The sequence below is a fragment of the Bos taurus genome, chromosome 2 (assembly GCF_002263795.3).
Source record: "Bos taurus isolate L1 Dominette 01449 registration number 42190680 breed Hereford chromosome 2, ARS-UCD2.0, whole genome shotgun sequence".
NCBI lineage: Eukaryota > Metazoa > Chordata > Mammalia > Artiodactyla > Bovidae > Bos > Bos taurus.
In genome coordinates this window covers 132293980-132321051 of record NC_037329.1, presented here as the reverse complement: position 1 = coordinate 132321051, position 27072 = coordinate 132293980, and the positions used below count along the sequence as shown (strand labels likewise).

The window sequence follows — 27072 nt, the reverse complement described above, 5'->3', positions numbered from 1 at the left end:
ACCTGTAATGTGAGGGTGTGTGTGAGCATTAGCGATGATCGCAAAGCACTTGATGACCCTAGGAGATGATTCCATTTCAGACCCTTCCTCTGCAGGGAGCTGGGGCGCAGGAAAGGGGAGGGGCACCCCTGTTCTTCCTGTGCCCACGACCCTCAGGGGGAGACAAGCCATTGCAGATGGGTAGTTACAGAGCTCCACGATGTGCGAGGTGGCAGACAATGCCCAGAGACTGTGGAGACCCCGAGGAGGGCATGTCTGATGGGCTGGGTTGTCAGGGAAGGCTTTGGGGAGGAGGTGACAGGGGAAGTGGGTCTTGAGTGGTGAAGAGGACTCTGAAAGGCAGAGAGGAAGGTCACGATCATTGCCGGAAAAGGCTCCAGTGCAGGAAGGGCACGGTGAGAAGGTCAGTGTGTTTGGAGCAAAGGGAACACGCGGGACGTAATAGGAGCTGACTCGGGTGGTGGCAGGGAGCTGGTGGGGAGGAGCCTTGAGTGCTGCTCAGGGAGTTTAACCTGCAGGACAGACACAACGGGGAGCCATGAAGCTCAGGGGAAAGGGAAGGCACGTGTGTGCATGTGCACTTGTGTGTGTGTTCACACTTGCATGTGTACCTATGAGATGGTAGAGGGGACTAGGAGGAAATCAGCCTGGAGGTTGAAGGAGCAGGTAGGAGCTGGTAGAGATGGTCCAGGAGAGAACACTGAAGCTGCTGCCCCCATGGGGGTGGAGAGCAGAGGATGTCAGGAGGATGTGGGCAGAAGTGCCAAGACTCGGGGAGACGCTTCCTGCAGGAGGCAGGGTAGCCTCACAGTTAAGGACCTGGGCTCTGTGGTCCTTCTGCTTTGGTTAACGCCCAGCCCAAGGTTGGGTGGGCTTAAGGAAGTTGCCTCACCTCTCTGAGCTTCGGTGTTTTCGATCTGTAGCACATGGATGGTAAGAGTACCTGCTTCTGAACTGGTGGTGGTGTTTTAGCCTCCCAGTCATGTCCAACCAACTCTTGGTGACTGTGTTCTTTGGAAGAAATAATGCTGAAGCTGAAACTCCAGTACACTGGCCACCTCATGCAAAGAGTTGACTCATTGGAAAAGACTCTGATGCTGGGAGGGATTAGGGGCAGGAGGAGAGGGGATGACAGAGGATGAGATGGCTGGATGGCATCACCAACTCAATGGACGTGAGTCTGAGTGAACTCCAGGAGTTGGTGATGGACAGGGAGGCCTGGCGTGCTGCGATTCATGGGGTCGCAAAGAGTCAGACACGACTGAGCGACTGATCTGATGGACTATAGCCCGCTGTCTGTGGGGTGCTGCACTCATTGTATTGGGTTGACCAGAAAGTTCATTCAAGTTTTCATACAGAAAAACTCGAATGAATTTTTTTGCCAAGCAGTATACATAAAGCACTCGCAATGATACTTCAGCTACTTGACAAATATTTATTGAATATCTACTATACCCCATAATATTCTTTGGGTGGCAGACAGAGCCAAGAAACAAGCTAAAAATTCTTGCCCTCACTGGAGGTTATACATCATCTAGAGAGTTGGGGAGACACATTAAACAAATACAGAAGCAGAAGATACAGTCTATCCGAGGGTGATGACTGCAAAGGAAAAAAACAAATAAGAAGAGAGAGCTGGGACGTGTTGAGAAGCTGCTCTTAAAAGTGCCGAGTGACTCAGGTTCTAGAGATGGAGTGACCACAGGCTGTGCCTCAAGTTCAAGGGCTGCATGGCAATGGGAGGCTGAGCTGGAGTGGCAGCAGAGGCTCCTGAGATGTGGGGTTTGGAGGATAAAAGCCCGAGATGCTGCATGCACAGTTCCCACAGCAGCTGAAGTCCCCCTGGGTGATGGCAGGGCTTGGGGAGCAGGGAAGCCAGGAGCCTGGGGCCAAGTGTTTGCTAAAAGGAGGGCATGGTTGGAGCCTTGAGGATGGCAAGCAACACAGAGCGGGTGGGATGTAGCCAAGAGATGTCAGCCTCCCAACCTTGGGGGTGCAAGAAATAAGCAGCCCCTGCTGGAAGGAGGGAAGCAGGTCCTCGGACAAGGACACAGACAGCCTGTCAAGGAGCCTGCCGGCAGCCAAGTGGTGGGCGGTTAGGAGAGGAAGAAGCTGGCCGGGGGTTGGTTCAAGGGCAGGACAACAGAGCACCCTCTGCGGTTGGGTGGATGGTCTGTTCAAAGACGGGCGGGACCGCCGTGCTGGCTGGGAGGGTGTATCTGGGCCCCTGACTGATAAGCTCTGGGAGGGAAGCCTAAACGATGGATTTAATTCCAACATTTTCCCTGAAGAGCTGCCCTGGACCTGGTGGTCAGGGGATATCTCTCCGTCCCCTGGAAAAATGGGAAACTCGGAAATGGCCGGCTTTGCCCTGTGACCATATGTATCGATTGATTCACTCGACGATATTTATTCACCACCTACTAACAGCATAAGCACTCCTTAAGGCGCTCGGGAAGTATCGGTGAGAAACACAGGCCCCAGGATTCGCCCTCGTGCGGGGAGACGGACGATAAGCAATAAACATAATAATGCTTTACATGGAGTACGTTAGTAATATGTGCTTTGGGGAAAATAAGACAGCAGGATGAGGGTTTGGAAGTGAAGCTGGGGGAACAGGTTACAAGTTTAAACCCAGGATTAAGAAGAAGCTGTCCTTTGAGCAAAGACTTGAAGGAGGGAGGGAGCTAGGGGAAAAGCATCCCTAGAAGTGGAAACACCCAGCTGGAAAGCTCTCCAGTGGGGGAACAGCCAAGCAGAGTCACCAGTGGGGAAACCAGAGAGGAAACCGGTGCGGGGCCTGGATCGGGGGTCTCCAGGGGCGTGGAGAGCTGGCAGGGCGGCGAACTCTGGGACCACATGACTGGATCCATGGCTTCTGAGGACTGCTCTGGCGGCTTTACTGGGAGTGGACATCACTGTGGGACAAGCCGGAGGCAGCTGTGACAGAGACAAGGAGTTGGGTTTTGAATCTGTTGGCTTGCAGCTGTATTTGGGATCTGTATCCTCTGTTAGTTCATATCCCTCATCTGCCTTGTTCTCCACCGTCTGCCCAGCACGTAGATGAGCACTAAAGGTTAGTGTCCCTGGGAGACTGCCCGCATTCATTCGTTCATTTCACTTTACAAGTATTTATTGAGTGCCTGCTACATGCCAGGCACTGTGCTGCGTACTTTATGCTTACTCGGTTTAACCTTCAGTGCCAGGGAAATAGGACCTATTGGCCCTTCCACTCACTTGGGATTTGTTGTTGTTGTTTTTCCTTTTTGTGTGTGTGGCTGTGCTGCACAGCACAGGGAACTTCCCCAACCAGGAATCAAACCCACACCCCCTGCATTGGAAACACGGAGTCTTAACCACAGGTTCACCAGGGAAGTCCTCACCTGGTTTTATAAAAGAAGGAATGAATAGCCAGGGATTAAAGTGGCTCCTCGCTTAGAAATCCTCTTTGTTACCCTCTCTGCACCCGCTGCTCTCTTCATGGCTCCTCTAAGGTCCAGGGGCCCCTCCCATTCCTTCTGCCAGTCCATTCATCCCCTTTTCCCTTCCCTCTCACCTCACCAGCCCATTTTCCAGATCCTGCATCCCAGCAGTTTGGGGAAAGACAGGTGCTCTGGCCAATCAGGAAGAAGATGAGGAGGGTAAAGGCCTGGCTACACGCTGACCCACTGAGATCAGCCCCTGTCACTCTCTGGACCAATTCACACTGCTCTGCTCCTGAAGTCGAGCCTGGCTTCTCACACTGTCCAGGGGACGCTGGTGCCTTCCTCCCCACAAGGTGTCTCCTGGGTGATGCCCACCGGAGCCCCAGGCTGGGATGGTTGGAGGGATGATGCTCAGCGTTCCTGGCGCTGGTCCGCATCTCTTGCAGGGATGCCCCTGGGGTCCTCCAGGAGAAAGTCCCACCCACGCATCCCTGGCACCCATATGTCCTTGGGGGGCCCCAAACTCTTGTGCAAAAAACAAACACACCTCTTTGGGACCTTGATGTCCTCACTTGCAAAGCAATGCACTTTATAAGGTTGTGAGAATTAGATGAGATAATAGGTGTGCCTGGCACAGTTTCAATTTTCAACAAATTCCAGCCACTGATACTATTACTATTACTTCCCCCACTCCTCGTCCCCTCTAACTGAGGATTGTAAGTTCCTTAAGGATGGAGCCGTGTCTTATCTTTGCATCCCCAGTGGCTAATTCAGGACCCAGAATACAGTAGATTCCTATCAGTGCTGGAGGAATTGATAAAGATGACGCATGAAGTAGACCCCGCAGAATTTCAAGTGCACTCTTTCCAAGAGGGCAAACGGGAAACAATCAGCGCTCAGTGAGTCTGCCTGCATTAGTGACATCTGTCACCCAAGCCCCACTCCCTGGGGGAGAGTGGCCCCAGGAAACTGGGTGGGCACAGGGCGGTGTGGCATGACTGGGCTGGTTGGGGCACCCTTGGCAAAACTCCACCCCATGCATGCGTGCTTTGTCTCCCAGTCGAGTCCAATGCTTTGTGACCCCATGGACTGTAGGCCGCCAGCTCCTCTGATGGGATTCTCCAGGCAAGAATACTGGAGTGGGTTGCCTTTTCCTCCTCCAGGGGATCTTCCCGACCCAGGGACTGAACCCAAGTCTCCTGTGTCTCCTGCATTGCAGGCTGATTCTTTACTCACGGAGCCATCGGGGAAGCCCACCCCCAACCCCAGGATGAACCCAAGCTGAAGTTCAAGTTCCCCACACATCTGGGGGCTGGCTTGCCAACCTTCTGGACAGGAGGGAACCAGGAAGAGGAGGTGGAGGGAAGGAGTGTGGAGGGCCAGGGAGGTGATTCTCTCAGGAAAGGAGCCCCACCATCTGGTTCTGCCCCTGGCTTTGCCCTGGGCTTTGAGACAGAACTCCCGGGAGAAGGCGGCTGGGAATCCAGCCCTCTCTCCTGGCTCCTTATCTGCCTCCTGCTGTCAGTCAGCATGCTGCAGATATGCCGGGGGGCTGAGAGCTGTCTGGGCTGGAGCCACATAATTAAATCAATACTCCTGGGCCGGCAGAGAGGGTGGGAGCACCTGAGGATCCTTGCTTGGGAACACAAGGAGGATGGAAAAGCACAGAGTTCCCTTCTCAGAGAAAAGACAGGGTCATCAGCAGTCACAGAACAGCCTTGCAAATAAACGGCAACAGGCTACCAGCCCACTGCGGCTTCCGCAGCCATCACCCAGAAGAAGACCCAAAAAGGACCTCAAGTTTGTATCCGCAACCTTTGGTCGGCTTCTCTTCCCATTCCTTCCCCCACCTCTCGAAGGCAGGTGATTGCTTGGGAGGGTCTCAGGAACCTCAGAGAATCGGCACCTGCCCTGAAATGCGCTCGGCAGTCACTGGTGTTGGCGTGATCACAGTCATCTTTTTGTTGTTTCTGGCTGTGCTGGGTCTTCTTTGCTGCACACGGGCTTTCTCCAGCTGCAGCGAGGGCGGGGTTCCTCTTTGGTGCAGTTTGCAGGGGCTTCTCACTGCGGCGGCTTCTCTAGTGGTGGAGCACAAGCTGTTGAGCAGGTGGGCATCAGTAGCTGTGGCCCGTGGGCCTGGTTGTTCCCCAGCACGTGGGATCTTCCTGGCCCAGAGATCGAACCTGTGTCCCCGGTATTGGCAGGCAGATTCTTAACCCCTGGACCGCCAGGGAAGTTCCCAACCACGCTTTTACTTATTCAGTCAGCACTTAGGATGCCATGCAAAGCACCAAGAGACCAGGAGCGCGCTCTCCAAAGGAGATGATGCTTCTGCTGCTTGGTCCCTCAGTGTGGCCGACTCTTTGCGGCCCTGTGGACTGTGGCCCCCAGGCTCCTCTGTCCACAGGATTTTCCAGGCAAGAATCCTGGAGTGGGTTGCCATTTCCTTCTCCTAAAGGGGAGGATAGACGTGAATAACGTAATCTCATGGAGACAGGATGAATCCTGACAGACTGCTGGAAGGAGAGAAGCTATGCTCTGTGAGAAGCCTGGCACGGTGGACTGGCTTCCCTGCAAAGGGAGCCCTGAGTTGACACCTAAGGGCAGTGGGACGTGGCTCGTTTATTTTGGCTCATGGACTGAGCCTTCCAGGTAGAGTGTGGCAAGGACAAAGGTTTGAGAGCACACAGGTCATATCTGAGGGATGAGGTGGAAGTGGGAGACCCACAACGTGAATCCAGCAAGGCCTCGTGACTGCAGGCCTCATTTCCTCTACTGGGAGGTGAAAACAGAGGGCATAATCACGCCTTTTCTTCCAAGGGGTGGTCCAGCATCACTGTGGGAAGTGGTTGGGGGGAAATGGAGAGAATGAGGCTCTGCTTGCCTGTGGAGGCTGAAGGGGGATAACTGAGCAGGGCGGCATGGTGGCGCGGGGGGCCTCTCCCCACTTCTTGCCTTGCCACCTCTTGCAGGTCCTGAAGGCCGAGTAGCCCGCGAGATGCCGGGTCTGCTGAACCAGATCACAGGGGCGGCCCTGCCCCTCACCGCGTCCGACGTCACCTCCTTCGTCAGCGGCTACGCTCTGGGGCTCACCGCCTCCCTCACCTATGGAAACCTGGAAGCCCAGCCCTTCCAGGGTAAGGGTCCCTGCGGGGGCTTCCCCAGGGCCACGGGCATGCTTAATCCCCCGTCCTGACATGCATCAGCCAGCTGACATCAGACAAGTCACGTCACCTTTCTGAGCCTCGGTTTACCCACCTGCAAAGTAGGAATACCATTTCTGCCCAACAGGTCTTAAAGCTGGGGGCAAGTCATGTCAGGATTTGAAGCCAGCTTTGGGCTCTGCCCCAGCCCTGTCCCAGCCCTATTGATGTCCACAGATCATGCCCACCGGTCAGATAGTCAGTCCTCCACATCCCCCAGGGAGTCTCACAGGAGGAGAGGTGTGTGGACTCACTGGAGGCCCGGAGCTCCCAGTGCTAAGCATAGCTCTCGTCCCCGTGACCTTGGGGAAGCCGCAGTCCTCCTCGATGTCAGGATGCTCCTGTGTCTCTCTGGATGCCAGGGTTTGAGGGAAAAGCAGATGAGGTAATGCGTGAGGAAGGGCAGCGTGGAATGGAAAACAGTCTGCGAATGTGAATCATCAGTGTTCGGAAGTCAGGAGTGTGCACCGACGTTCCCCTGCAAGGGCTGTTTGTAAATTGTGCTCTAGTCTTTGCATGTAAGGAAGGGAGTTACCAGAAGCCTGGCCAGGAAGGTCCTGTATAAAGGATAGTTATGCTTCGCATCCCTTCTCATTCACAGTGATGGGGGCCTCCTAACTCCCAAACTTCACCTCTTGGGGCACCCACCCTCCAACCTGACCTGAGTGTCTGAAATCCTTTGAGTTCCCAAAAGAAACCTACAAGGGAAACTTTCCTCCCCACAGAAATCTTGCAGGCAGAACAAAGATCCTGTCCCTCTGTTTCAGGAAGCCTACAGAGGACAGCTTAATGTGAGACTGACGGGGAACCAAAGAGACTGTATTACTTGAACAGCTTTAAGACAGTCCTTTAGCTTTCCATGTGTGGAAAAACCAGTGCCCCCATTTTATAGATGAGGAGACTGAGGCTCAGAGGGATGGGAAACTGGGATTTATGGAGAGCTCGCCATGGTCCTGCCACTGTGCTGCCCCTGGGTTAGTGGGCTGATTAAATGAGATAGGACCTCTGTCCTCCGAGCGTGCTCCCCCAGCCATCGGCATCACCCAGGGCTGGTTAGAAACGCAGAATCTCGGCCTGCCCCAGAACTACTAAATCAGAATCTGCATTTTAACCAGACCCGCCCCCCTCCCCCAGGTGACTCGTGTTTTCTTAAAGTCTGAGAAGCGCTGCCCTGAGACATAAAAATGTAGGACGCACACTATGGGGGGTGGAGCTTAGTGAATGGTGGCTCTTTCTCCCATTTTCACAATGACCCTGAGTTTGACTCTATCATCCCCGTTTTCAGACAGGGCTCTGAGGTTTCGAGATGCTGAACGTCACCAGACTGGGGCAGAGGGCAGGGCTCAGATTAGAACCCTAGTCCTCTTCCTCCAAAGACCAGCTCCTGGGCACCACGGGTGATAATCCACCACACAGGAGTGTCTCGTTAGACCCACACAACAGCTCACATAGAAATCCAGATTGCCGCTCTCTCTTGAAAAATCAGAAACCCTGGCCACACCAGTGGAGCCAGGAGGATGGGGGAATCTAAAACCTGGGAGGAAGGAGGAGGCAGATGCTCTGGGGAGAAGGTGGTCAGGACGTTTCTCAGAGGCTCAGGGTCCACGTAGGCATGAGCGCCCCCTTCTCCCAAAGACTCAGCAGAGACCAGCCCCAGGCCAGGGCCACCGGGGGGCGGATCTTGGCACCTGCCCCGCGGTGAGTGCAGTTCCTCCCTGAAGCGGGTGGATGAGGCTGCCTGTTTTAGAGGTTCGGTCTCTTCATTCTCTTTTCTACTCCCTGGGGCCGCGAGGGTGGGGAGGTGGGCAGAGTGCTGGGTGGTCGTGGTGAGCTTGCAGCATGGCACAGAGTAAGAAATGGCTGGGACAGGGGAGCAGCGGTCCCTTTACTAACCCGCCGCTGACGCGGAGCCTGCCACTCTACGCATCCTATCAGGGGGCAGCCAGCCCGAGTCCCCTCGGGAGCCCTCTAAGTGGCAGTGAGCGCCATGGTGTGCTCAAACGGCAGACCAGGGGCTCTAGTTCCATCCGGGGGGCGGGCACGCCGAGCGGCGCTGGGTCACCCCGTGACCCCGGGCCCTGCTCCGCCAGGTCTCTTCGTGTACCCCCTGGACGAGCACACCACGGTGATCGGCTTTGAGGCGGTCATTGGGGACCGTGTCGTGACGGTACAGATCAAGGACAAAGCCAAAATAGAGGGTGGCCACTTTGAGGCCACCGGCATTCGAGCTGCGACTGTCACAGGTAAGAGGGCTGGAGGGGCTGTGGCGGGACCTGGGCGTGGCTGACGTCTCGTGCAGACCGAAAGGGGAGCAGTGGGATCAGGTAGAGAGAGCACTGTACTAAGAGTCGGGAATCCTGTGCGACCGTGGCCCAATAATTAACCTCTCTGAACTTCACCTTACTGTCTGTAAAACAGGCAATTGTTTCTCCTCTCACTTGGGAAGAGTGGTAAGGGTCAAAGGAGGCAACTGAAGGGTATTTAAGACATCTCTAAACACCAGAAAAGCATATTATCATTTAAGCTCAGAGGTTGTAGAATGAGTCATACCAGGATTTGACTTCCAGTCCTGTCGCTTGCAAGCTTAGATAAGAAATGAAGACTTGCTTTGTAAAATGTAACTAATAATCCATCGAAATCTCACAAAGAGCGTGCAGAACGCTCATCCCTGTCACTGGTGCAGAGTCAGTACTCACACAACGGCTGTGGGTTCCTGCTATGGACGATACTGAGGCTCAGAGCGGGAGTGCCCAGCCCAAGGCCACAGAGCATATTAGTGGCAGAGCCAAGGCTTGAGTCCAGACCAAGGATCATATGATATAAAAGATTCTCACCATTGGATCTGTGATGGAAATGAAGTTTGTTCACCTGATCATTGATGTTCAAGAATCTTTGAACACCCATGCTATGTAAGATGCAAAGTTGCCCCCCAAGAGTTTAGGATTTATCCCAGCCTGGAAGAACAGCTAGGGCATGCCAGGGAGTGACTACGATAGGAAGTTGAACGTGGCCATGCCAAAAACGGTCCAGATCATATCAGAGGGGGAAAAGAAGGGGCCACATTGGGACCAGGGAGGTTTTCGTGGAGGGGCTGGGTGGGTGGATAAGATGGGCTAAGAAATAATGAGGGATGGGCCTTTCCAATGAAAAGAAACAGCACAGATTCTGAGAGAGGTGAGAGCTCCAGTGTAAATCCTAGGGGGACATAGAGTCTGAAGATGGAGATGTGACCCTCCATCAGGGGTGAATGGGTCCCAGCCTCCCACTCCCGGCAGGGCACAGTGTAAAGTACACAGGCCTGGCGTCAGACCCACGTAGGTTCAGGTCCTGGTTCCGAAATTAGTTATTTGTTGAATAACTTGAACTCATTGCACCCCCACGCTAAGCCTCAGTTTTCCCATCAGCGCACAAGCTCCTCTAACCCAACACACAGCAAGCTTAGAGGGGATGAGAGAGAAGCAGCTCACGGCCCCTGACTCCAGGCCTGGCATGTAGGAACCATTCTGCAAACGTTCCATTATCCCTCCTTCCTGCCAACCAGGAAAGGTGGCTCTGGACGAGGATTTGGAGCGGATCCTCTTTGTGGTCAACCTGGGGACCATCGCCCCAATGGAGAATGTCTTCGTGTTCATCAGCACCTCCTCGGAGCTCCCGACGCTGCCCAGTGGGGCTGTGCGGGTCCAGCTGCCCGCTGTCTGCGCCCCGACCGTGCCCCAGTTCTGCACGGAGAGCACCGGCGCCCCCAGCCAGCAGGTCCACGGGTGAGGAGCCCCTGCCAGACAAGGCCAGGGTCATGGAGTCGGGGGTCAGGGTGTGGGGGAAGATGAAGGATAGGCAGTGATGCTAAGCTCTGTAGCTGCCACCTCTTGAAGACTGTCAAAGAATCTCCCTGAAATGGCTGATGTTGGTACTGATCAGAAGTGTTGGAGTTGGGATCAGAATATCCAGGCTTGATACTTTAATGCACCCAAGAGGCATTTTTGGAGCACCTACTATGTGCTAGTGGAGAAGGAAATGGCAACCCATTCCAGTATTCTCGCTTGGAGAGTCCCACGGACAGAGGAGACTGGCGGGCTACAGTCCATGGGGTCACAGAGCGTCAGACATGACTGACACGGCTTAGCACACACTGTGTCTAGTCACTGGGGTGGGTGTCAGGAACACAGAGGGAACAAACGCACACGGTTCCAGAACTTTCCGGAACTTGGTGGAAGAGATCATTATCCAGCCAATAACACGGCTAAGGTGAACTGTTTGTGAACTTGCATGCATAATTAATTACGTGAAAGTGCAATGGAAGAGACGTTCATTGGCTAAGAATATAAAAGAGGGACCCAACCCCTGGGAGGTCCAGGGGCCAGGTCAGTCTTCTCTGAGGAGTGATATTTCAGCTGAGGGCTGAGCCAGGAGGCAGACAGATAAGGCACAGGGAGAAACGTTCCTATAGGTGGGAATGGCAGGGGCAAAGGCCCTGAGGCAGCAAGGACGGGGCCCCAGAGGACCGGAAGCACAGGTGACATGAGATGAGGCTGCAGACATACAGGACACCCTGCGGCCCTGGCCAACTCTGGATTGCTCCCCAGAGCAATAAGGAGCCATTAACAAGGGTTTTCAACAGGGTCGGGTAGGACATTGCAGCACAGTTTCTCTGTACTCTCCCCAGGGGTAGGGAGGAGGGCAAAGGGGTCACAGCCTGAGGCACCTGCAGCTGAGATCAGGGATCCTCCTATTTCCCCACCGTGGACCCAGGGGACTAGCGTCTCCTCCACAGGGAGAGAGGAAGCCCGGTTTAAGAAGCCTGCTGCGTACGGGAGGTACCTTTTGATGCATCTTATCATTTGGTCTCCCCTGGTGGCTCAGCAGTAAAGAACCCGCCTGCCAATGCAGGAGACGCGGGTTCAATCCTTGGGTCAGAAGATCCCCTGGAGAAGGAAATGGCAACCCACTCCAGTATTCTTGCCTGGGAAATCCCATGGACAGAGGAGCCTGGTGGGTTACAGTCCCTGGGGTCTCAAAGAATCAGACATGATTTAGTGACTAAACAACAAACTCCTTAACTCCCCCTCCCCTACTCTCGTTCTGAATCTTTGAGTCAAGTTGAAATACGGGAAGATATAAACACTGTCCATATCCAGGAGCTTCATACACATACTCTGTAGGGCTCTGGGGACAGCTGGAGGCACGTGCCCACTGGATCACAGAGGGCCATGTCAATAGTCTCCTGGACACTGCAGGTTAAAGGGATGATCTGTGACTAGGCTGGGAAAGGGGAGAAGGAGAAGGGGATGACAGAGGATGAGATGGTTGGATGGCATCACTGACTCAATGGACATGAGTTTGGGTAAGCTCCAAGAGTTAGTGATGGACAGGGAGGCCTGGCGTGCTACAGTCCATGGGGTTGCAAAGAGTCGGATACGATGGAGTGACTGAACTGAACTGATGGCCAGGCTGGCGAGGAGGGGGTTACTGCAGCCTCCCATAAGGGGCCAGCCTGGAGGGCACTCCTTAGTCATTCCACAGATTAAACACTTACTGTGGGCCAGGACCAAGCACACACATGGGCCGGGCACTGTTTTGGGTGCTGGGAATACAGCAGTAAACCAGAGTGGCAAGGTCCCTGCCTTTAAGGAGCTAGCATGCTAATGAAGGCGGCAGACAATAAAGAAACAGGCTCATAGATATGTCAGACATTAGGTGATGAGGTCTATGGAGATAAATACTACTGAGGCTGGAGAGGGACAGGATGCGGCAGGTGCTCATTAGAAGAGACGAGGCTTAGGCACCATCTGAGACTCGGACCATAATGAAAGCTGAGCTGCCGGGGTCCAGCCCCGGCTGATCCAGGGTATTCAAAGCGGGGATGGCGTCGGCGAGGATCAGGATACAATAGCTTCAATTAGACATTAATTAGAGATGTAACGAGTAATAGAATGAGGATAGCTCAGTAGGAAAATTCAGTGGAGAAAAGAGGCTGAGTAGCTTGGTTTACGCGGGAGACCAATAAAACTTGAAGACAAGAAGTTTGCACCACTTACGGAGGCCGCAGGCATCCTTCTGTTCTCCCAAAGAAGAGGAGACACTGAGGCCTCCCCGGTCGGATCTTAGAAGCCCAGGCATAATTAGTAAGCATGGCGGGTTCCTCGCTCCAGATGGAGACTCAGCCTGAGTGAGAGAGAGAGAGACATGGGGAGACCAGTCTTTCAAGGAACTGATCCCAATTCTTTATTTTCCATGGTCTACTTTTATACACTGAGATGTTATGCAAAAGTCACACGGGGTCAGCAGTCCTGACTTTTATCAAAGTCAGGTGCTTCATACAAATGTATACAGAGGTCTTAGGGGTGTTACATCATCTTCTGGCCAGGGGGGCCTGCTGACAATTTATGACCCTCTCCTTGTGACAGCGATTAGTCAACCAGGACACTTATTTCTCCAGGGGTGATTATTCTTAAAACAGACGCCACCCAAATAAAGTTACATTCCTATAGGGTGAGGGTGTAGTGGGTTTTAGTTAAGGAAAGAATTTACTTAGCCTAAGGTCTAACATGATTAATATCAAAGGTTAATACTTATTTCTTCTATATATTCATTAATGTGTGTAAGGGCAGGGGATATGGAGACTTAGCAACAAACATTGGCTCAACAAATGAAAAACCCTTCACCAATACAATTTCTAATCAGCCCATTATACTTATACTAATAGTTTTCTAACTTTTCTAAGGAACCTGTTTTTAGAAGGTTTAAAGCATCTCGTGCCTCTCATGGTTGGGAGGCTGTGAGCAATCACATGTGGCCGGACAAGCCTGTCAGGCAGGCCAGAGAACCTTCAGAGGAGTTTGTAGGTTAAAACACTCTTGTCACGCCCAGGAGTTTTTATTAACTGGAGCTCTAGGTTAACTCCTTCTCTGAAAGAGGTGGTGGGGGACAGCCACCCGTAAAGTCAGAGGTGTAGGTGAGAGCACAAAGTAGTAAAGTAGGCAGGCTCTGGTTATGAGGGTAGATGCTCGAGGATTTCCAGGGGGACTCCTGAGGCTCGATCCCGCCTTTGCATATGTCGAGCCTCCTTCCTCATGACCTTTGCCACGGGCGGAGTACCTCACTCTGGCCCCCAACACTGAGCGCCAAAGAACTGATGCTTCTGAGCTGTGGTGTTAAAGACTCCTGAGAGTCCCTTGGACTGCAAGGAGATCCAAGCAGTCCATTCTAAAGATCAGTCCTGGGTGTTCTTTGGAAGGAATGATGCTAAAGCTGAAACTCCAGTACTTTGGCCACCTCATGCAAAGAGTTGACTAATTGAAAAGACTGATGCTGGGAAAGATGGAGGGCAGGAGGAGAAGGGGGCGACTGAAGATGACATGGTTGGATGGCATCACTGATTTGATGGACATGAGTTTGAGTAAGCTCCAGGAGTTAGTGATGGACAGGGAGGCCTGGCGTGCTGCAGTCCATGGGGTCACAAAGAGTCGGACACAACTGAGCAACTGAGCTGAACTGAGGCAACATCTGAGGCCTGATCTGAATGAAGGGAGCAAGCCATGGAAATCATCTGGAGGAAGAACATCCTGAGCCGGGAGTAGAGCAGGCAGGAAGTGCAAAGGCCCTGAGGCAGTGCCAGGCTTGGTGTGTTTGAAGAGCAGCAGGAAGGCTCGTATGAACATAGCAAACAGGAGAGGAGTGCTGGAGTCAGATCATGGAGGGCCTCGAAATCTAGAGTGAGGACACTTGCTGGCACAACAGAGAAGCTGCTGGCACCATCCAGGGTCAGGCCAGGGAGCACCAGCTCGTGTGTCAGCTGTGTAAACGCTGCCATCGTGCATTTGTAAATGCAAAACACTTGGTAAATGCAAGCCTGGTACATTTGAGAGGCAGGACTAGCAGAGCTGAGGACATTCAGACCTCGGTGGATCAAGGAACAAGAGGCTTGGGAGTACACAGCTCCCCTGAGGTGGCCCTGATAAATTTTTGATTCCTGCCCATTCCAGCAGGAAAGAGTTAACAGAGGCACCCTTGGGACTGCAGGGGATGCAGACAGCTGCCTGCATCAAATTCCGATGAAAAAGTGGCTTAGATAGAGTGACATGAGAAAAAGTAAGAAAAACAGACCATTCCAAATGTTAGTGAGGGTGAGGAGGGAAACTCTGGCTCACTGCCGGTGGAAGTGAACACTGGCCCAGACACCTTGCAGTGCAGTCTGGCGGAATTTGATGTGTGCCCTTTGACCCAGGGATCCCAGAGAAATCCTTTCATACGTTCAAAAAGGGAACACAGATGAGGGTCTTCATGGGGGTGGCCTGTGGACGCCGGGAGGTGGAGGCAGGAAGAAACCAGGACAATGTCACAGGCCCTCAAGTCGGACCATTGTTGCTGTTATTTAGTCGCTAAGTCACATCCGACTTTTTGCGACCCTGTGAAGTGTAGCCTGCCAGACTCCTGTGTCCATGGGATTTCCCAGGCAAGAATACTAGAGTGGGTTGCCGTTTCCTCCTCCAGGGGATCTTCCCCACCCAGGGATCAAACCGAGTCTCCTGAATTGGCAGTCAAATTCTTTACCGATGAGCCATCATGGAAACAAGCTGAATCACAGCAGCAGCAAAGACTTTGGTTTTCAGACCTTTAAAATGCAGCATTGGGTGAAAAAAAAGGGAAGCTGCTGAATGAGATTCCTAACACAGTGCCATCTTTTCAACCAAATGTCATGGTGCCTTACAACGCTCTGTGCATATTCAGAACAAAAACCTCAGAGGCCAAGGCTGTGGAGGGGAGGGAAATAGAGCGGGATGAGAGCCCAGGTGGGGACAACAGACAGAGGGCCAGAGACGATTGAGCAGCAGATGACTCTGCTAAGCACTCACGAGAGACAGCTGTGTTGCCATGATCCCTATTCAACGAGAAAACCGAGACTCAGAGGAGGAGTGGCTCAGGCAGGGGTCCCCAGCTCACAGAGACAGAGCAGGGATTCCAGATGTGATGTGATGCTATGTAAACTGTCCCACGGCTGAGTCCGAGAGACCCAGGTGAGGATGTACGCTCTGCCCAGTGCGAGTGTGGGAACTGAGGCCAGTGCTCCCATCTTGCTGAGTCTCCTCCCCCCTCCCCTCCTCCCGGCCCCTTTCCCAGCAGAGACAAGCACTGCTTTGGCAGCCTGGACTCCTGGAACAGACTGTGCCTGTCGACTCTACTGGACACCGACGTGTCCAATCCCATGGAATACGAGTTCAACTTCCAGCTGGAGATTCGTGGGCCCTGCCTGCTCGCAGGTGAGCGGAGCTGCCTAGACCCTGATGGGGCTGGAACGAAGATTCCAGGTCCCGGGGTGGGGAGAGGAAGGGAAGGAGGGAAAGCTGGCCGGCCCAGGTGGATGACAGCCTGCAGCCAACCTGCTGCCCAACAGGACTCTTTCCCAAGGACAGATTTCAAGACTGTCCGCTCCCCTCCCCGCCATGGCTTCCCTGGGGAAATGTCCACATGGGCCTAGCAGTCCAAAGTCCGAGGTCGGAGGTCCAAGGTCCTCTCCGGGAGGCCACAGCCACAGAGATGCTTCTCGGGTCCTCCCCTGGGGTGGAAGTGGGGGTCCTCTCAGTGGGGTAACTTTCCAAATCCAGCCACCTAGATCCCACCCTAGAGCTTCTGATGATGACACTGGTCTGGGGGCGAGAGCCCTGGACACCAGAAACATTGAAAAGCTCCCAGGTGATTCTAACTGGGAGCCAGAGTCAGGCACCACTGTTCTGATGGTTCCCCTCCCCCTCCCAGTCAAGGTTTTAAAAGAATGTGGTTTCGGTCCATGAGTAAGTTCTCCCAGAGCAAGCCGACATTCAGCACGAGAGGCGTTTATGGAGTGCCCTCCGATGGAGCGTGAAGCTCCTTTTGTCTCTGTGGCCTGAGAGGAAGCCACCCCTTTAACCCCCACTGGGTCCCGGGGTCAGGGCAGGAGAGGTTATCCGACCCTGTCTAGCTAAGCTCCCATTTTACAGATGGGAAGACTGAGAAGGGCTGTCCACAGTTTTGCACCCCGGCAGGCCAGGAGCCCCTGATGGGGCTGGAGTGGCAGTCACCTCCGGCCTGGGTCTCCGGGTCCCCCCACCAAGGCCCTCTCTCTCTGGGGACCCCTGAACCTATCCCATCTTTCTGCGCCACTCAGGGGTAGAGAGTCCCACCCATGAGATCCGAGCCGATGCCGCCCCTTCTGCAAGCTCGGCCGAGAGCATCATCGTCACCCTGGCCAACAGGCACACCTTCGACCGGCCCGTGGAGATCCTCATCCACCCCAGCGGTACTGTGCACCAGCGGGGGCCCCCGGGGCTGCTGGTGGGAGGGAGGAGGTGCTGATCCCAGGGCACACAGACTGCCCCTTGCCCACCCCATAGCCAGGGAGAGGGTAGGCTATGTGGCAGAGGAGAGGAGACCAACTACTGGCTTCCGTGTAAACGTGGCTCTGATTAGCAGAGTTGAGTGTCTCCTGCCCCATTTCAGCTCCTGAGGCCCCACTGTCTCATCCACCCATTGCTGCACTTTGCTCTCAGGCCAGCTGAACACCTAAGCTTGCTTGGTGAGACCCCAACAGTTCTTTACCCCCAGGGAGCAACTCTTTTATCTCTTTAAGAATTGTTAGAATGTCAAGATGCAAAAAGATTGGAGCCCAGGATCACTCCCGTTTTACAGATGGGTAAAGTCGAGTCATGCACTCTCCTGACTCCCAGCTAAGGAGTCTTCATGGCCCCACATGCCTCAAGCGTCCAGGGTTCCCATCCCCCTCTTCCAACTGGGAGTCCCCCCACAGCGAAGATCCACCCCTCAACCAAGGTCCCCTACGTTGCCTTCACGCTCGGACAGTACTGTCTCATCTCTACAGAGCCCCACCTGCCACATGTCCTGATGGAGAAAGGGGACATGACCCTGGGGGAGTTTGACCAGCACCTGAAGGGAAGAGCAGATTTCATCAAAGGGATGAAGAAGGACAGCAGTGCAGAGCGAAAGGTGAGGGTGGCTGAGCAGCGTCAGCGGTGGCAGAACTGGGGTGGCTCTGGGCACTGGGTCTGCGCCGGGCCAGGGAGAAGCCTGAGCCTCAGGGCAGGGGTGGGGGTGACTCGCCTGAGGTCACACAGCAAGCTGACAATCCCACCTCCTGCCAGGTCACCTGCTCCCAGTGCCATCCAGGTGCCTGAAAGCATGTAAGTCGCTCAGTCGTGTTCAACCCTTTGCGACCCCTTGGATTGTACAGTCCATGGGATTCTCCAAGCCAGAATACTGGAATGGGTAGCCTTTCCCTTCCCCAGGGGATCTTCCCAACCCAAGGGTCGAACCCAGGTCTCCCGCATGGCAGGTGGATTCTTTACCAGCTGAGCCACCAGGGAAGCCCAAGAATACTGGAGTGGGTAGCCTATCCCTTCTCCAGAGGATCTTCCTGACCCAGGAATTGAACCGGGGTCTCCTGCATTGCAGGCAGATTCTTTACCGATGAGCTATCAGGGAAGCCCTTCAAGGTGCCTAAGCTAGAAAAATTTTAGGCTGGTGGCAGAAACGACCTTGGTCTTCTTCAGGATAGTCTTCCCCCAAAAGGTACCAACGGCCCTACGGCTGGGTGCCCTCCAGGCTCCATCTCTACTTCTGGGTCTCCCTTTACCCACCTGCTGAATGGGTCTCTTGATTTGCCTTCCTTTGGGGTCATTGCTTGCTATTAGGTAAAGAATAAAGGCAGAGCCGGGGAAGCCAGAGAAACCCTCTCCCTCAGCCCGCCCCTCCCCCATGAAGTTCAAGGATAAGGGGGTCCTCAGCAGGGGCTGGGGGTGGGGAAGGGGGGGTAAGAGGATGCTGAGCCTCAGCCACAAGCCACCCCCACAGTCTCCCTCCTGCTGGTGTCACCGCACACCGCCCTGGGTCCTGAGTGCCAAGGTAGGCTCAAGAATCAGGGCACACTGCTTTCTATCATCTCCCTTTTTAGGTGAGAAAACTGCAGCTTAGCACCCACAATAACCGGTGAGCTGGGAAAAGGGAGTTGGCTTTCGTGACACTGAGGCTAAGGACATCACCCCGCTCATGTGGGGTGGTTGTGCTGAATTTAAGGGCCTCTCTGGCCCCTGCTGGTCTGACGGACAGAGGACGGTGGAGAGGAACAGACAGGAATGCAGAGAAAACCTACAGCTGATATCCTTCCCTTTGGTAGAGATCCCACCCGAAGGCCCCTACTTGGAGGGAGGTAGGGGATGGCGCAGGGAAGGTACAGATGGCTCAGTGCCCACCCCCACCTTGGAGACCCTGCTGTAAACATCTGCCCTCCCAGAGGTGCCCCCAGATGAGTCAGTTGGGAGAAGAGGCTGGAGCCAGGTTCTCAGAGTAGGGGTGGCAATGCCGGGGTGCCACTGGGCTCCGAGAACTGCAGCGTGCAGGCAGGGGGGATCAGCAGTGAGCCTCCCTGCCTGCCCGCCTGCCAAGCCTTAAATCAATTAGCTCTGGGACCACCGGAGCAAATGAGAATTAATTTGCCACCTTGGGTTGGTTATGCAAATACCCTGTATTCTCATGAGCTTCAGGGATGACAGCCATCAACCCGCAGCTGCTAAGAAGTGATGAGTTTATTGTAATTGGATAATGGCAGCTCAAGGAGACATCAGAGAATCCTGAGCCCGAGGCCCCCACCCCAACCCTCCGAGAGGCGAAAATCAGGCTCCTGTCACTGACGTGGCCATTGCTGCCTCGGGCTCTGTCATCTAGAGAGCTCTGTTGGGCAGTAGCTTTTGGCTAAGGACCTCGCTGTGGGAGGGAGGACCTGATCCCTCACCAGGGAGAGAGGTGAGCACCCAGAAGCATCAGCCAGGGAGAGCTGGGTGGGCTGAGCTGTCAAAAACTGTGATTTAACAAAGTGGGGGCAAATGACACAGAGGGAGACACAGATGGAGATGCAGAGAGAAGCAGAGACGAAAGAGAGAGAGACTGAAAAAAATTTTTAAATGATGTACACAGGTCAGTTGCAGACAGAAAAACCCACGAGATTCATCTTCTCATTTATTCATTCAGCAAACAGTAAGTGCCCTGTTAGGCATCAGGCTCTGTTCTAGGCACTGGGAGGACTGAAAATGTCACATCCTTTCCTTCTGGCGCTTACATTCTAGCCCAGGGAAACAGACAAGAAGCAAACATACGAGCAAGATCAGTTACGCAAGGACCAGGGTCTGTGAAAGACCTGAAACAGAGTGACAGGATGAGTGATGAGGCCTGGGTGCTGAAGCCAAATGTTGGAGGAAGCTTATCTCAAAACGAGACCTGGTGGGTTGTGAAACCCTGGGAGGAGGTACAAAGAACTGGAGGCAGAACAATGGTGATGTGCTTGGAAGACAGAAATGTGCCCCCTGTGGCCTGAAATGTGGGGCAAACACGAGGTGGACAGGCAGGCAGGGGTCAATCCATAAGGGGCTTCATGAGCCCTGGTTCGGGAATGAGAGGACGCTGTTGCTTAAGCATGAGAGTAACAGGAATGATCACACTGCCTGCTCTGTATGGAACAGATCACAGGGAGAGAAAAGGAAAGAGGCCAGGAAGGGGCTACTGCACAGGTCCAGGCAAAGGTCCTGAAAAAAAGAAAGTGACGTGAAAGTATTAGTCCCTCAGTCATGTCTGACTCTATGCAACTCCATGGACTGCAGCCCACCAGGCTCCTCTGTCCATGGGATTTTCCAGGCAAGAATACTGGAGTGGGTTACCATTCCCTTCTCCAGGGGATCTTCCCGACTCAGGAATCAGACCCAAGTCTCCTGCATTGCAGGTGGATTCTTTACCATCTGAGCCACCAGGGAAGCCCAAGTTGGGTGTTTACAGTAGGGACAGGGAAGAGGACACGTTCAGAAGGTATTTGAGCTACAGAACTGGCGGTTCTCTATTGAGGGAGTAGATACACAGAATGAGGAAGAGGGAGGGGTCAAGGACGACTCCTGGATCTTTGCTTTAACCCACTGGGCAGGTGATGATGTCATCTATTGAACTGAGGAAGGGACCCAGACAGACTGAGAAATAGACAAAGAAAGACGTGTACACACAGAGACAGTCAGAGACAGAGAAAGATGGGGTGGTGAGGGAGGGTGGCGGTGAGGATGGAGAAAATGAGATTTGGTGCAGAGATGACTGCAAGAGTCTAAGACAGTTCAGTAGCAGCATGACAAGGCCAGCTAAGAGGATCCATGAAAAGTACAGAATTGTGGTGGTATCCTTCCTTTAATATTTCCTGAGCCCATCTTTATACCAAGCTTTATGTGGAACCCTGGAGATGCAAGAGACTCAAGCATGGTCTGCCTTCAAGTAGCCCCCAAATTAGAGGGGAGACAGAGAGATGAGCAAAAAACTCAGTGTGAGAAATGCCTGGGTCCCTGCGGCAAATAGCAAGAGCAGCGATGGTTGCTGTTCAGCAACAATTACTCTGCTGAGCGATGCCCTACAAGTGTTGCATTTAGGCCATACAACTCAGTGAAGTATGTACTCTTGTCCTCATTTCATGGGCAAGGAAACTAGGTAATTAAGTTCATGTAAGATGGGGGCAGGATTTCCAAAGAGGTAAAACTTGAAGCGTGAGTAGGAAGTTTATCAGAGGGAGAGAATCGGTAAACCAGAGAAGCCAAGGTGAGCCCGAGAGTGGCTTATCCCTGGATGTGAAAGGGAAAGAAACGGCTACTCAGCTGAGGGCCTGCACGCGTGTCAGGGCCTTCCCATCTGCAGGCCAGCCCAGTTCATCCTCAGAACCACCCTGAGAAATGGACTTTATCTGTCCCATTTTCCAAAGAAGCAACAGACCCTGAGGAGGGACTGACCCAACATCACACGACTGGACAGTGATAGCTGAGATTCAAACCCGGGTCTTCCCGCCTCCAAAGTCCCTGTTGCTATTGCAACCTGTGAACATCTAGCAGAAGAGCCAGGTAGGGTCAACCTGGAAGTCTTATACTCAGAGGATGAGTGGGATTCTGATTAAACTTGGAGAGTGATGGGGGCCACCAGGGTGAGCCCCCAGCTCTGGGCCCCTTGAATGCTCAAGTGAGAGTTTTCCTTTCTCCTCCAGACAGAAATCATCCGGAAACGCCTTCACAAGGACATCCCCCACCATTCTGTCATCATGCTCAATTTCTGCCCCGACCTCCAATCAGTCCAGCCGAACCTGAGGAAGACCCGTGGGGAGTTTATCTTCCTTGTCGACAGGAGTGGCAGTATGAATGGGACCAACATCCAATGTGTCAAGGTACATTTACGAGGACCCCACCCCCAGGATCTAGGGTTCCAGGGTAACCAGCTTCTCAGCACTTTCTCCTTCCACACCTGAGCCACTTCCTTAAGTGACTATCTCTGGCTAAGAGACATGACGAGCAATTTCTTTTGTATCAGTTTAGACAGAGATCTCTCTGCTCAGTGATATGAGCGGAGGTTAACTGCTGTCTATTTTCAAGGAATGAAGTCATCAGCAACTCCCCTTGGAATTCTCCACAGCTCTGTTGTGTGCCTGCTCTGGCTAAAACGCCTCACTAAGTACTCAGTGGAGAGGGATGTAGAGCAGAGAGGAAGGAAATTAGCATTGGCTGAGGACCTGCTATGAGTCAGGCTCTGTGCAGCCACTTAGTGCACAGCTTGGTGTTTAATCCGGACAGTAATCCTGTGAGGCTGGTCCAGTTGTCCCCGTTTTCCAAATGGGAAAACCCATCCTGAGGGTTTCGGTAATGTACCCAAGGTCACGGTCTAAAATTAAACCCCTGTCTGTCTGTTTCTACCATGTGACATCAGAGATTCATTAGATATGGCCCCTGCCATCAAGGAATGTGTCAAATCCAGTGAAATGATTTGATTCATCTTTTCTCTTTTTTTTCAAATGCCTAATATGTGCAAAGCCCCGATGCTTGGAAATCCAGAAAGAGTGAAAGTGTTAATTGCTCTGTCATGTCCAGGCAACCTCACAGACTGTAGCTCACCAGGCTCCTCTGTCCATGGAATTCTCCAGGCAAGAATACCAGAGTGGGTAGCCATTCCCTTCTCCAGGGGATCTTCCTGACCCAGGGATGGAACCCAGGTCTCCTGCACTGCAGGAAGATTCTTTACTGTCTGGAAAGAGGGCAGGTTGTAAATACAGTTCTGCCCTCAAGGAGCTCACAGTGGGGAACTCCCTGGTGGTCCAGTGGTCAGGACTTCATGCTTTCAGTGCCGAGGATTTGGGTTTCAATCCCTGGTTGGAGAACAAAGACCCTACACAGCATGTGGCATGGCCAAACCAAACGAAAAACCCAGAAGCTCACAGTCCAGTGAGGTGCACAGCCCTGTTAACCCAGCGCTCCTGGGAGTGTGGTCTTGATGCTTTGGGAGTTCCGAAGGAGAGCAGGTGAAAGAAGAATAACCCCACACACACACACATCCAGAAGCAGCCCGGCTCCTTCAGAAGATCATTCACCTCAATTATGGCATTACCCAACTCTTCTGTGTGTTTTCAGTTGTGCAGATGTCTGCCTCCTTCTCTGGAATTATTCCCTTATTGAGGGGAAAGAGCAGATCTTCCTCGTCTCTCTCCCCATTGGGTCTAGCTCTGTGTTTGTGCATAAAGAGCCCTTGGTCACTGTTTACTGAACTGGGTAAAGGATTACAGTTCAAGAGAGCAAGGGGTGAGTGACCAAGGAGAGGGCTCTGCTGTTGCCTGAAAGTTTATCCCTCCCCCTAGCTTGTCCTTGGAGCAACCTCTTGTTTCCAGGGCAACAGGACCAGCAGGGAGGGATGGGGTTAAGTGGGATCCATGATGGCAGCTGTCTCCTCGGCCTTGCCATGACTGGGTTTGCTCTTGAAGTATGACAGAGCAGTCATACATCAGATCCAAGTTCCTGTTTGAGGCCTCTTGACATTCAGGTGCAGGACTACCCCTGCCCACCATCAAAGGCAAGCAGCAAGATGGGGAGCTGTCCACAGTGCTAGAGTGCTGAAGCACACGGCAGGCCTGTGTGGCCATGTATATTCCATTCCACAGCTGTACCAATTTGTAAGACATCTCTTCAGTTACTCTAGAGTATCATGGGATCACATACCTAAAACATCGCTTAGAGATCATTTAATCCCCTTTCCCCACCATTTTCCAAGTAAAGAAATTGAGTTCACAGAAGGCTAAGTGTTCTTCCCAACATCACAGAGCTGGTTCAAGAACCTAAGCCTTCTGGATCTTGACTTGGTGCTCATTTTCCTTACCTTGCTGGCAGGGGATTATACAGACTCTTCCACTAAGAAAACCTCTCTTCTCTGATTATTATTCTTGCTTCATAGCTCTGTGGGAAAAGCAATGCCTGGGTTGCAGGGTCACTTCTGCCACAGACTTGCTATGTGGTTTTGGACAAGTTGATTCTCAACTCTGGGCTTTATTTATTCTCGATGAGAAGGGAGGATTCATTCAGGGAGGGCAAGCATATGTCACACATCATTCCATTCCCCTCTCCCAAGTCCAGACAGACATCAATAATTGACCATGATGTCTAACGGTTTATGATGTCCATCTTCTTTGTGAATTATACCTTTTATCATTAAAGAATATTAATCTCTGTTTCATTTAAAAATAAAAATATAATTGACCATGACATTTTTTTCAATGCTGAGCCTGGTCTCAATCTGTATATCCTTCTTAGCTTGGTGTTCCAGGCAGTTACTACCAGTTCGATGGAGTTTATTGATGAGTGGAAATCCAGTTCCTGAATTAAAGACCTATTGTCAGAATTCCCTGACAATAGCTTTCTCTAGCTCTGATTTGTGTCTCAGTCCCTTTCCCCTTGGAGTCGCTCATGCTTTCTTTTCCAGTTCAGCTCAGGGAGCTCAAGGTCATCCTTTCCCAAATGGCTTTGTGTTGGCACAACCCATTCTGCTAAATGTGCCCCTGTTAGAAAAAGTCACAGAAATTACTCAAGCCACATGTCCCTTTCCCCATTGACAATGAGGCCATTTTGGGGTTGCTGAAGTCTTTAGGTGGCCCATTAGGTTGAAGTTTTAGGAAAAGCTAGGCTTTGGGATATAAGGGAGAATAGAAATCTAAACAGTCACGCCAAAAGGCAAAGTTCAGCCAATTTAATTTCCTGCAGCTGGTCTCCTTCTTCAGCTACCAACTGCTGCCAAAAACATGGCTTTAAAAATTGTAATAGGTGTGAGCAGAGACAGTCTATATGGATCAGCAGAATCTCCTGCTAGCAGCAATACACATTAGCAGCCAATGAAAAAATAAACAGATATTGACTTCTTTTGCAGAAAAACAAGATGTATTGACACAAGTAATAAAAGGAGAGGGACAGAACAGTGATGTTAATATTTACAAAGCGGGGTGGGGGAGGGGCTGCAGGGCTGTGGAGCCTGAAAGACCATATGGTGTGAAAGTTGCCAGGATCTACTTGCAACTGTTTGCTTCTAGATTTTGGAGTATAACAGTTTGTTTCTGTGAAGCTATGCCGAGATCCCTGGGATGCCATCAATAAACTCTGTGAGGGTGGGGAAAAGCCCCTCATTCCCGAGTTCTGTGCCAAGCCAGAACCAACATGACTGAAGATCTCAGTGCTGTGCTTTGAAAGCCTCAGCCCTGTTCTTAGGTTTTATGACCCAGTGCAATTCCTCAGTTTCCTTATCTGTAAAATAGAGGTATTTTTATTAATATGTATTAGATAGGGTAAGTAATAATAACCATTTACTGAATATTCTACTGTGTGGCATGCTGAAGTTCAGAAAAATAACATAACTAACCCAAGGTCAGGTTAGTAAAGGTGAGATTGAAACCCAGATATGTTTAACTTCCAAGTGTATCTTCTTAACCACTATGCTGTAATATATATTATAGAGATGAAAAGAGATAATGTAAAGTGCTTAGCACATAGTGATTGCTTGACATTGATCATTGCATTACATCCTCCTCATCATCAATACCATCATTTTCCCACTTGTCATCACCACCTTCTCTCTGCGTCATTATTTTTAGAATATACCTTGATGAAGGTCTCCTGGTGTTGCCTAGTCAAATAGGGTCAGACCCTTTAATGTTCACAGGCTTGGAGTCAGAGTGACACATTTGAGTCCTGGCTCCACTAATTTACAATCCAGATGCTCGCAAACAAGTCACTCCACCTCTCTGTGCCTCAGTTTTCTCTTGAATAAAATGAGGATGATGTTGTGCCTGCCTCAAAGCATTATTGTGAAGATTATGTGAGATAATGCATGTAAAGTACATTCTGGGCATTCAACAGATGAGCTAAAGAGACTCTCCCTAAGAAATGTATCCCTAGCTCATGACAGTGGTGGGGGGCAGTTTCTGATGAGGCCCTGGATGACAGCCAGACAGAAGCCTGTTCCATGGCCAGCGAGACCAGGCCATGTGTCTCCCTTAGATGTCAATTTTGTTTTGGCGGAAAGGAATGCATACTTCCGGCTCTCCTTACCGCTCAGGGTCAGTAGGAGGTGAAATGGAACTGGCAAACTATAATAGAATGGCTTTGAGAAATCAGACTTGCTACATGGATGAGGAGTTTTATGATGATGGCTTTGGCCCAGCCTCTGGTCAGCATCAGTGAATTTCTTGCTCTGGGGGAGGAAGCGTGATCGGGTGCAGGCAGAGGGCGAAAGGTTCCCTTGGAGGCTGCCTCTCTGCTGGTATGAGAACACTGCTGTGTAATGACCAAAGGAAGAACCCCTTCTGGAATCCTAAAAGTCCCTTCCTTCCCTATTAGGATGCCATGCTGGTGGCTCTTAAGAGCCTCGTGCCAACCTGCCTCTTCAATGTCATTGGGTTTGGATCCACGTTTAAAACCCTCTTCCCTTCCAGTCAGACCTACAATGAGGTAAGGAGGGGGCATGGTTGGGACAAAGAGGCGTTGGGTGGTGAGGAGCAGAGGCAAGGGAAGAAAAGGAAAAAGGAGGTAACCTCAAGGCCTGCCCTCAGAGGACCCTAACCCCGTGTAGAACCTAGCTGGTGAGGCCAGGAGCAGAGAACCATAGGGGAGTTTCTCCCCTTGCAGGCCATCCGCTGACCTCCCCTCCCCAAAATAAGGAACATGTGGGGCAAAGTATGGGTGTGCTCAGTGAGGGAGCACAGGGAAGAGGGTACCTTAGGCCTCCCACCCGCTGAAGCCTCCCTCTCATAAGAATGATGGACTCACGCAAGGTTGAGTGAAGGCGTGAATGGCAAGGGGCAGAGGAGTGAATAGGTGGGCAAGGGGGCTGAGCGTGGTGCTCCACACAGCTCCACAGCCACCACTCACGACGTGCCAACTTGCTGTTGCCCTTTCTTTGTTCCTCTTTAAAAATGTAAACATCCCTGGAAAAGGTAGCACATCAGATCCTGATTGCTCAGCACAGAGGAGGTTTCCTTTTCTGATGAGTGAGGCAGGAGGTGTGGCAGAAAGACCACTAGTCTAGAAATCTTAAGATTTCTGAAGATTTCCAAACGACAAGGCACAATTTGGAACAAGAAGACC

At 52.2% G+C, this 27072-nt stretch overlaps 1 protein-coding gene across 5 annotated transcripts in view; it reads left to right on the top strand.

Annotated features, from left to right (window-relative positions):
* The window catches only part of VWA5B1 (von Willebrand factor A domain containing 5B1), a 64044-nt gene that overhangs the window by 2012 nt on the left and 34960 nt on the right, over positions 1 to 27072 (top strand). For 4 of the 5 annotated variants that reach the window (XM_059879933.1, XM_024983078.2, XM_024983074.2 and 1 more), the window contains exons 2-9: positions 6398 to 6562; positions 8719 to 8871; positions 10170 to 10389; positions 15746 to 15885; positions 16770 to 16901; positions 17481 to 17605; positions 21672 to 21848; positions 26326 to 26436. In XM_059879933.1, the coding sequence (XP_059735916.1) occupies positions 6424 to 6562; positions 8719 to 8871; positions 10170 to 10389; positions 15746 to 15885; positions 16770 to 16901; positions 17481 to 17605; positions 21672 to 21848; positions 26326 to 26436 (1197 nt within the window). In that variant the 5' untranslated portion in view covers positions 6398 to 6423. The remainder of the gene's footprint in view (positions 1 to 6397; positions 6563 to 8718; positions 8872 to 10169; positions 10390 to 15745; positions 15886 to 16769; positions 16902 to 17480; positions 17606 to 21671; positions 21849 to 26325; positions 26437 to 27072) is intronic. The other variant, XM_059879920.1, reaches the window with a different exon arrangement.